The 10,572-nt window shown below is 51.6% G+C and overlaps 2 protein-coding genes across 3 annotated transcripts in view; both read right to left on the bottom strand.

Annotated features, from left to right (window-relative positions):
* Window positions 1-52: 52 nt before the first annotated feature.
* Window positions 53-7,055, bottom strand: RIT1 (Ras like without CAAX 1). 2 transcript variants are annotated; one of them, XM_015616301.3, is made up of 5 exons: window positions 6,865-7,055; window positions 6,322-6,378; window positions 4,550-4,623; window positions 3,991-4,182; window positions 53-2,906 (listed from the first exon to the last, which is right to left on the bottom strand). In XM_015616301.3, the coding sequence occupies exons 1-5, from the start codon at window positions 6,959-6,961 to the stop codon at window positions 2,676-2,678; spliced, it is 651 nt and encodes a 216-aa protein (XP_015471787.1). In that variant the 5' UTR covers window positions 6,962-7,055; the 3' UTR covers window positions 53-2,675. The 2 variants fall into 2 exon arrangements, with proteins under 2 accessions (XP_015471787.1, XP_018861015.1); XM_019005470.2 differs by lacking the exon at window positions 6,865-7,055 and having other exon boundaries at window positions 4,550-4,681.
* Window positions 7,056-7,678: 623 nt separating this feature from the next.
* Window positions 7,679-10,572, bottom strand: part of KHDC4 (KH domain containing 4, pre-mRNA splicing factor) — a 12,415-nt gene continuing 9,521 nt past the window's right edge. Inside the window, 2 exon segments of the mRNA XM_033511623.1 lie at window positions 7,679-8,980; window positions 10,001-10,092. Of these exon segments, the coding sequence (XP_033367514.1) occupies window positions 8,781-8,980; window positions 10,001-10,092 (292 nt within the window). The 3' untranslated portion in view covers window positions 7,679-8,780.

Below are 10,572 nucleotides of genomic sequence, written 5' to 3'. Positions count from 1 at the left end.
GGGTTTGTTCTATAGAATCATAAGAGGCTGGAACCACGCAGAGAAAAACAACACAGCTGGAAAATCTTCATATTTCAACAATTTAACACCAGACTCACAGAATTTTTAGGCTTTTCACCACTTAAATGCCACAAACCAACTCATTTTTTCCACACAAAGGAAGAATATCCCAAATTTACAAGCACACCATGAACTTCCCTCCTTCAGCACTCCCAGGCTGAACAACCCCACCACAGATTGACACCTCCAATGCAAAGGTTTGTATTAAAAATTATATATATTGTGTCAAATAAAACAAATGTTCTGTGTACAAATTTATATGTGACAAAAAATAAAACTCTTTGAATAACACTGTGTAAAAAAAGAAAACAAACAAAAAGTGCTGGCTGCTGTTTTGCTCTACGAGTTCTAGAAGCAACAGGCTTTAGTAAACACCTAAACTGCACTGCAGGACTCAGGTAAGGCACAGAATTCAGTTTTTTTGGGGTGGAAATATTCCTGTACAGCGTTCAGCACCTCTGCCAGGCTCCTTCAGCTGAGAGCTGATGGAGATTTTAAGGAAAAACACTGGAAAATGCATCATCACCGTCAGGCCCTGGCTCTCAAACACCTGAGCAGCCCCAAAAATGCTTTGGAGCCACTTTTTAGCTCGTTCCTCCTCCTCTTCCTCAGTCTTTGGCCAGGTGGAGATTTTATCTGAGTTTTAGACAGCTTTAATCCAACAATGAGAAATCAGTGAAGGGACACACGTGGCTGCTCACACAGGAACGTGGAAGAGTCTGAAATTCTCAATAATCTCAATTCTCAGCCTTTTCCAAGCCCATCTTGGGATTCTGTGATTGCTGCCAGAGCAGAGTAGCACTGGGAGGAGATGAGAAATGGAAACCAGATTAAATGTTCAGCTCATCACAAAGCAAATGTAAAATGCAGCTTCTCATTTGTTTAAATCTTCCACAAGGAAAATACTCTTCAAAGCAACAGGCACAGGATTTCCAGTTCTATCTTAGGTAATAGGGAGGTTTTTACATATTTTTATATATATATATATATTTTATCCTCACTTCCTTAACCAATCTTTTTACACCTGGGTTTTCTGTGTCCTGTGCAGCACAGACTGACACACAGATCTGACAGGAAGATCACTGAAATCAGCTCTTTCACACTGAAGGGTTCCAGGCACTTGGGTCAGAGAAACTGCTTTTAACCAGCTCTGAGTTCCCCAGATGTGATTTGTCCTGTTGTTAAACAGCAAAATCCAGAGGAGCACCAGGCACCAGGTCCCAAAACTGCTGTAAAATCAGATTTGTCCTGTTAAACAGCAAAATCCAGAGGAGCACCAGGCACCTGGTCCCAAAACTGCTGTAAAATCAGATTTGTCCTGTTGTTAAACAGCAAAATCCAGAGGAGCACCAGGCACCTGGTCACAAAACTGCTGTAAAATCAGTCAGCTGGAGGGCAAGGAGTCCATCCATGTGTGGAGGATCAGCCTCCCAAGTGAATTGTTCTTTATGAGCATCAGGAACTGCCCCAGCCCTGCCTGGATCACCTGCACAGGTGAGGCCAGCGAGGGGAGGAGCTGCTGGGCCTGGCTTTCCCTGCTCTGCTCCAGGGAGAGCCTCAGCAGGATCAGGGAATGCCAGCTCTGGGCACAGAAGCTCAGCATCAGCCGTTTTCTCTGCAAAACAATTCCCAGAGAATAGCTGGGAATGACTGCCAGGGACTCACACTCCCCAGAGTCACTGCTGCCCTTAGGATGACACAAACCTGGCTGAACAAGCCAGTGCTCCGTTCCCCAGGGTTTGCACCAAGCCAGGGAGCTCCAAGCTGTGATTTCCCAGCACATCACGCTCCATGTGTCCTGTCTGCAGCAGGAAAATCCCACAGGTTCCTGCACTGCTGCCAAGTCACAGCTGCCACAGGAACCTTCGTGACAAAGGGGGATGGAATTTGGAAGGGGCTGCTCAGGAGGTGGTGGAGTCACTGTCCCTGGAGGTGTTTCAAGGACTGCACGTGGCACTGAGTGCTCTGCTCTGGGTGGTGCTGGGTCACAGGTTGGACTCGATGATCCCAGAGGTGATCTGGGAATGATTTCTGTGATTCTGCCTTGTTTACATCCCACCTACAGCACTGCTGGTGAACTGATCACTTGGATGAACTTGCACACAAGCATTCCACGGCGATTTTCCTGGAAAGAAATCTGTTCCATGAGGGCACAAGTCCAGCCTGGCTCTGCTCGGTGACCTCCAAGGCCAGGACACTTTGTGAACTCCTGTTCAAGCCCTCACACTGTGGATTGTTGTTATGGAGAGCAGCAAAATCCTCCTGTGCAAACAACATGGATTCAGAGAGGTCCAGCTCCAGCTCTGCACAGTTCCAGGGCGCTGTGACCAAGGACAAACACTCCAAAGTGCAGGGCCACGAACCCATCGGCCTTGGTGGCCAACAAGTGCTGGGTCCAGTAAAAAAATGACAACAAACAAAGTACAACTGTCACTGGGTGTGAAGTTCAACACCCAGAATCAAGGCAACACGTCTCTAAACAAAAACAACTGGCAGAGCTACGCACTCCCTCGCAAAGTCCCTCGGGTGTCACACATCCTGTCAGCCTTGTCACCGAGCTGCTTTGCTTACAAAAGGTCACAGCTTTTGTCCTGTTTTGCAGAAAAATTTTCTGTTCAAGTGACAGAATCCTTCTTCCTCCGAAAGGGGGACTTGAGTCTTTTCCAGACGCTGCTTTTGGGCTTGGATTTCTTCTCCATGGCCATGACAGCCTCCTTCTCCTTCCTGCGGATCTCGCGCACCAGCGCGTGGAACACGTCGTCGATGTAGTAGCGGAAGGCGGCCGAGGTCTCAAAGAAGGGGCAGTTGAATTCCCGAGCCAAGGCAGAGCCCTCCTCTTTGGACACCTGGAAAATGAGTGCACACCCTGGTCAGGGAGGCCAAACCCCAGGAGTTCATTCCTTTGTCTGTCCCTGCTTTGCTCACTTGAGCACCCCAAGCCCCAGGACAGGTCATTTCCACCCAGCTCCAAAGGTTTCTCTGCAAATCTGCTTTCACTCATCACTTCTCTGCCAATGCAAGAGACTCTCTGGACATTCACAAAAAATAAACTTCAAAGAATATTCCTTTTTTTGACCTAAGCCTACAAGCTGACACGAGCAGTCCTCAGCCCTGGTAGTTTGGTGAGTTAAGGAAGTTTCCTTCTCCTTGTCAAAAGCTGCTGTGTTTGTCAAATTACTTCCCAGACCCAGGAAAAACCTTTCTAAAGCTTTCTTGCTCCAAGCCCCATCCAACCTGGCCTTGAACACTCCAGGGATGGGGCAGACACAAATTCTATGAGCACCCTGTGCCAGGGCCTGTCCACCCTCACAGGGAGGAATTTCTTCCAAATATCTCATCTAAACCTCCTCCTGCCAGTGTGAAGCCATTCTCCCTCATCATGTCACTCCATCCCTTGGGAATTGTCTCTCCCTGTGTTCCTTGTAGCTCCTTCAGGTCCTGGAAGGACACCCCAAAGCCTTCTCTTCTCCAGGCTCAACATTTTGAGCTCCCTCAGCCTTTCCTCCCAGCAGAGCTGCTCCATCCCTCTGATGCCTCCTCTGGACCCTCTCCAGCAGCTCCAGGTCCTTGCTGTGCTGTGCCCAGGGCTGGGGCAGCTCTGCAGGTGGGGTCTCACCTGAGTGGGGCAGAGGGGCAGAATCCCCCTGCTCCTGCTGCCCCAGGGCATGGCGTGCTCTGTGTGCCAGCACATGGCCAGGGCACGTCCAGCCTCCCATCTACCAGCAAATCAGGAATTACAAACAAATCCAAGCCCAGCTGAACTTGAAGACTTCATTTCTGTGACAGCTACAGGCAGCTGCTTTTCACCACATCCCGTGAGAAACCCTCTTATCACAGAGACAAAACACAAAGAAAGGGCCAAACCCCTCTGGTTTCACTGCATTTTCCAACAGGAACAGCTCCCAGGAGAGGGCTCCCCGTGGCCTTTACCTGGCGCAGCTGGGTGAGGTCGGACTTGTTGCCCACCAGCACCACGGGGGTGTCATCGGTGCGGCGCACGCGGTAAATGAGCTGCTTGAACTCGCGCACCTCGTGGAAGCTGCGCCGGTCAGTGATGGAGTAGCAGATGATGAAACCCTCACCAGCCCTCATGTACTGGTCCCTCATGGCTGTGAACTCGGCCTACAAACAGACCGTGGCATTTTAGCTCCACAAATGTAACAACATCCTGCTTTTCTCGCCACCTGAGATCCAAACCTGGCTGTGCAAACAACAGCAGCCCCAGCCCACAAGCCAGGAGCTGTTTGGGATGTCCCTCGAGACAGAAACCCCACTGAGATGTGATTTACCAGCCCACAGGTGCTGCTGGTTCACTGGGGGGAAGCAGTGCCACAGCTCCAGTCAGGCAGATGAAGCTCCTGAGGAGTGACACAGCTCAAACCCCCTGGTTTGGAAGAAGAGAGCGATTCTTTACGCAGGATTTTCCCCCACACCTGATCATTACAGGCTGCTTCACGTGCTCTCCATTCAGCTGGGATTACTCACATACCTGTCCTGCTGTGTCCAAAATATCCAGGTTGGCAGGTTCATCATCGATGCGTATCCGGATTTTATAGGCATCCTCTGTGGATTCCCAGGACATCAGAAAGATTGGGATACAAGCACAACACCCATCAGCCATCTGCTCACAAACAGAATGCTACACCTCAACCACCCACCCTGGCTGGAGCTACCTCAGTCTGAGCTTTGTTTCAATTAAATTATGCTAAATTTCTAATTGTTCTGGTGTGATTTCACATTTTATGTGAAAAAATCATGCGCTGTTCCTGAGCCCAGAAATTCATTTTGGTCACCTTGGTGGGAAACACAGAGGAATAATGTTTTGTTTTTCTCAAAGCCAGAAAAGATCTGTGATCTTTTTTTGAACTGGTCACCAACAACTGCTGATTTCTTAGAAGACATAATAATACATACCAATAAAATATGGAAATCATTATATATGTAAGTGCTATCTATTATATATGTAAATGTAATTATACATGTAAATATTATTTATTATAAACACCATAGGAAAACAATCTGTACAAATATGTAAGTACACAAATATCCTGTCCCTCTCAGTAAGCACTCCCACACTTTAAGAACCCATTCTCATCAAGAATTTGGCTTTTTTTTCCCCCCCTTTTCCTTCCACTGGGTAACTGCTGGTTCAGGTTTCTCCTGGAGATGCTGCCAAAGTTCTACAGCACCAGAGTGAGCTGTTGAGGATTTTCATCCCTCTCCATTTCTCAAACACTGAGAACAATTTGGCCTGACAAGTGAACAGCAAAGAGCTGATCACAGCAGAGAGTCTGGATTTTGTGAACAGACAACTAAAAATGACTTAGCAGCAGTTTCAATCCCTGTCTGCCAACACAGACAGAGACAGGGCATGCCCTGAACGGATGGATGGGAAAACAATCAAAGAGCTGAAAGTCAGGATTCACATCCCACTCTCAGAACGCCCAAAAAACAGAAACACAGAGAGGTTCAGGTCAGAAGGGACCACAGCAGATCACCTGCAGGGCCATCCCAGAGCACAGGGCACGGGATTGAGGCCAGGTGGGTCTGGGATATCCCCAGCGAGGAGGATCCACAGCCTCTCTGGGCTCTGCTCGGGGCTGGCCACTGCCCAGGGCACAAGTTCTGCCTCCTGTGCAGGGCAGATCCTGGGCTCAGCCCCTGCCCGTGGCTCTGCTGCCACTGCTGGGCCTGGAGCAGAGCCTGGGCCTGCTCTGCCCCTCCTGTGCCCAGGGACAGCCAGGGACAGCCAGGGACACACAGGGACATCCAGGGACAGAGAGGGACACCCAGGGACAGCCAGGGACATCCAGGGACAGCCAGGGATGGACAGGGACAACCAGGGACATCCAGGGACACCCAGGGACATCCAGGGACAGCCAGGGACAGCCAGGGACAGAGAGGGACAACCAGGGACAGCCAGGGACATCCAGAACTGAGGCCCCTCTCAGCTGGGGCTCCTCTCCAGGCTGAGCAGCCCCAGCTCCCTCAGCCTTTCCTGGGCAGGGACCCTCCGGGAGCTCCTGTCCCTGCTGTGCTGAGGATCCAGAGCTGGACACAGCACTCCAGAGGTGCCTCCAGGGCTGGGCAGAGGGGCAGCATCACTCCCTGACCTGCTGGGAATGCTCATCTTGATGAGTGATCAAAGATCAATCTACAGCCAGATTTAGAGATATCTTTGAATTGAACACTTTACAGCAGTGGGCTGTAACAGCTTGAGCTGCCAAGGGAATGAACAAAGAGAAAAGAGATTTTCCTCACCAATGGTGGGATCGTGGTCCTCTGGGAACCGGTGACTGATGAATTGCATGGTCATGGCTGCAAGCAGAAATCAGGCGACAAGTGAGCAGCTCTACTCCCAACTCCTCATGTCACACTGCCACCCCTCAGCCGCGGCACAAAACCAAACCCAGGCACCGGGGCTGCCATCGGCCCAGGGATGCTCCGCCCGTGCCCTCAGGCGGGACGAGCTCCAGGGACGCGGCCGGAGGCGGAAGGCGATGACCGGGACAGCCCGGCGGGGACACCCCGGGAGGGGCCGGGACACCTCGGGAGGAGCCGCGATGTCCCGGGAGGGGCCGGGACAGCCCGGCGGGGACACCCCGGGAGGGTCGGGGAGGGGTCGGGACACCTCGGGAGGGGCTCAGGACAAGGGTTTGCTCAGGGAACGCGGCTCCCCCCGGCCGCTGCCGAGCCGCGCCCCTCGGGCCGAGCCCCCCGAGCTGCCAGCGCCGCTCCCCGGGCCGGGCCCCCGCGGCGGCCGGCGGGTCCCGGGGCCGGAGGCGGCCGCAGCCCCGCACTCACCGCTCTTGCCGACGCCTCCCGCGCCCAGCATCACCAGTTTGTACTCGCGGGACTGTCCCGGGGCTCCGCCGCCCCCCGGGCGGGCTCCGGGTTCCATCGCCGCCCCCTCGCCGCTGCCGCGGCCCCGCTCCCAGCGACACCGAAATGGCGGCGGCTCCTCCGCCACAGCGCCCGCCCGGGCCCGCCCCGGCCTGAGCGCAGCGGGCGGGGCCCGACGGCGGCTCGGTGGAGACACGGGGACATGGCGGGGACCCTGAGGGGACATAATGGGGACATGGCGGGGACCCTGAGGGGACATAACGGGGACATGGCGGGGACCCTGAGGGGACACAATGGGGGACATGGCGGGGACCCTGAGGGGACATAATGAGGACATGGCGGGGACCCTGAGGGGACATAACGGAGACATAGCGGGAACCCTAAGGGGACACTGTGGGGGACCCTGAGGGGACATAACGGGGACATAGCGGGAACCCTGAGGGGACACTGTGGGGGACACGGCCCTGCCCCGCTCCCACCCGGAGCACACCCCCGGACCCGCACCCCCTCAGCCCCGGGACTCCCCTCCTGGATCTCGGGGTTTCTGTCACCTGAACCCTCTCCCAGCCCCAGGACCCTCCCCAAGGCCAGACCCCCTCTCCAGCCCGAATCCCCCTCCCAGCCCTGCAGCTCCTGCACCCCCGACCCTTGGGGTCCCCCCCATCCCCGGGACCTCCCCACAGCTCCGGGCCCCAGGGCTCCCCCAGCCCCACATCCCCCCACTCCTACCGCGGCCTGCGGCTCCAAACCTCACACAAAGCAGCAGCAGCAGCAGGAAGCAGAATATTTATACATTTATTTATAATGAAAGTATGGTTCTAATTATTTACAACACATTGGAAAGCCGAGGTTTGTACAGGTGAGCCATCCCGCCTGTCCCGGCTGCAGCGGCGACACAGCCCCTTCTCAAAACCGCAGCTCCTGTCCCAAAAGCTGCCCAGTGCCTTGGAGCAGTCCCCGTGTCACTGCTCCGTGCAAGAATTCTGTCTGCACCAGCCCACCCCACTCAGCCCCCGGTGCAGTTCATTGTCCATAATAATCCAAACACAACAGTCCAAAAACTCATTCCCAGGTTCTGCACATGAGGCAGGAGCTGCTGGAGCCAACTGCTGCCCTTTGGGAAACCACCGTGGAACCTTCTGGCTCTGGTGGAATCCAGTGAATGAGGGAAGAGATAGGGGTAAGCCTCTGGAAAAGGAATTCCTGCTGGTTGGGAGCAAGTCCTGGAGTGACCAGAAACAACTCAGTACCAGGGCTACAGTCCCAAATCACCTGGGACAAGGTGAACCTATCCAAAAACCTGAGCATCCCCCCCACGCCAACATCTGGCTAGAATGAGAACTTGTGGGATTGGTAAAATCACATTTCAAAATAAAACCAAGCCGAGTTACAGGAGAAGTAAAAGCTAAGAGTTTTCAAACTGTGATGCTCAAGTTTTTCATGACTCCTGGATGTTCCTTCCCTCTGATGAAAGTCCAGAATTGAGGCTGAGTCACCAGTAGATCACTGGGGCTGACAGCAGGAGCACTTCAAAAATGCAAACGCAGAGTGAAGTCAGTGTCACTGACTCTTCCCTTTAAGTTATCTGGGAAAAACTGGAAAAATGGCCCAAGAGGCTTCCCTGGTTCCTCTTTACAGCACTTCTTCTCCCTTGCACAAGGGACTAGCCCCGTCAGGATGCTATTCCAAATATTCCTTTGTAAAATTGACAAATACACTGCCAAAATGAGCATTTTAAAAACAATGGAGCCCTTCCAAGGGGAAAATTGGCTTCTGCAAATGTAAAAACAACGTGTCTTTGCCAAGTTCGTTCTGGAATATACATGCATTATTGCTAGAGGGGAAAAACCAGATGAATGAAAACTCTTGTGCAGTTTTTATGGTGCCATCCAGAACGGCATCTGTTGTTTAGCTCGCTGTTGTGAGGATGGGTACTGGTACCCCAAACTCCAGCCCTGTGAAAAAGTACTTGCGTTTTTATGGCCACCGTGTTCCTCCTCTTCATCTGATGAATCTCCAGCATAGGCCACTAATCCAAAGCCCTTTTCTGCAGTTTTCATCTTCTTGGCTTGATGATCTAAGGAGGGGAAAACAAAACAAGCCCCCCCCCCAGCCCCCAAGAAGGAAAAAATAAAAACAAAACAAACAAAAAGAGATAAAATGCCCCAAAATGAGTTAATAATAATAAAAAAATAAAGATGTTAATTGTAAATTGTTAGTTGGACACCATTTTGAGGTCACAAGGCCAATGGTCATCCAAGGTCGAAGGCCACAGGAAACAGCACCAGCAACAGCCATGTGATCCATCAGAACCATGTAAGAGAACAGAGAAACAAGAAAGAAACACACAGAAAAGGTAAAGTTAGCAAATGGCTCTCAGCGAGGGCAATTTCACCGTTAAAGAGATCAACACGTCAAGAAAAGTAGAAATTTTGTTCAAAAGGAAGCTAACAGGAGAGCAATGTCTGGGAGCAAGACTGCAGAAGAACTAAGGTTAACCAGGCTGGGTGATGTCCCTGCAGAGCTGAAAGCACTGAGCTGCCTGCAGAGTTAAACAACTGCATGTCTGACCAAGTTCAAACCCTTGCTGAGTGACAGCCCTAGGAAAGATGAAATCCTGACAGCACTTGTGTTGTCTGCAGCCAGAAATGTGTGCAAATCCCTGCCTGAGCAGAACTCCCCCACGCTCCTCAGTGCCTCTGAGGGAGCTGCTCACAATGCAAAGCCTCACCTGTGCCACAAAACAACCCACCACATTCTGCGCTGCCTGATGGGTTATAACTCCCTGTCTTTAGTCCCTCACTTAATTCAACTCCCCTCATTTCACACAGATATTTATTACAGCTTTGACAAACAACCTGTGTGTATAACCACAGCAAGCATCGGTGATTTTAGAGCAGTGCAATGTCACCTGCTTTGCACCTCAACAAAGAACAGTCAAAAATATCACCAGTTTAGACACGTGTTAAAACCAGCACCAGCTCTTTTGGATAAAGAAACTGGACTTACAATGGGGTTTGGGAAAGAACACTGGACTTAGAAAGGTGTTTGGGAAAGGACACTGGACTTGCAAGGGCATTTGACCTGCTGCACTCACCATGGCTGCCTGGTAAAGACCCCGCACCTTTTCTTTCTTCTGATTCCGATTTCATTCCAGTGACAGGAAAAGCTGGCGGAGGCATCAACTGCCTGTTTAAAGCAATGTTTTTTGCTTGTTATACCAAGCTAAGAGCCAAAAGGTAATAAAAACCAAATTTCTAACTCAGCACTTGGCCTGAGGAGTTGAACTTTAAATCCCCTGACTCATCCAGTGACTGGACTGGAGTGAATGATGGATCCTACCCAGAGCTCTGCAAGACCTGTCCTCTCCCAACATTCTTATTTCCAAATGGGCAGGAATGGATTGGAAATGGATTGGAAATGGATAGATGATGGATGATGGATGAATGATGGATGATGGATGGATGATGGATGATGGATGGATGGAGGATGGATGGAGGATGGATGGAGGATGGATGGATGATGGATGGATGATGGATGGATGATGGATGATGGATGAATGATGGATGAATGATGGATGATGGATGGATGATGGATGGATGATGGATGGATGATGGATGATGGATGATGGATGATGGATGATGGATGGATGGATGGATGATGGATGGA

The sequence above is a fragment of the Parus major genome, unplaced genomic scaffold (assembly GCF_001522545.3).
Source record: "Parus major isolate Abel unplaced genomic scaffold, Parus_major1.1 Scaffold402, whole genome shotgun sequence".
Classification (NCBI taxonomy): Eukaryota; Metazoa; Chordata; class Aves; order Passeriformes; family Paridae; genus Parus; species Parus major.
This window is presented reverse-complemented; position numbering and strand designations above follow the sequence as displayed.

Excerpts from the sequence above, each read along its gene's own strand:
- RIT1 (XM_015616301.3), bottom strand. The coding sequence starts at position 6,961 with ATGGAACCCGGAGCCCGCCCGGGGGGCGGCGGAGCCCCGGGACAGTCC. Across the intron at positions 4,624-6,321 it reads GGACCACGATCCCACCATTG|AGGATGCCTATAAAATCCGG; the intron begins GTGAGGAAAATC and ends GGGAATCCACAG. Across the intron at positions 4,183-4,549 it reads TTTTGGACACAGCAGGACAG|GCCGAGTTCACAGCCATGAG; the intron begins GTATGTGAGTAA and ends GTCTGTTTGTAG.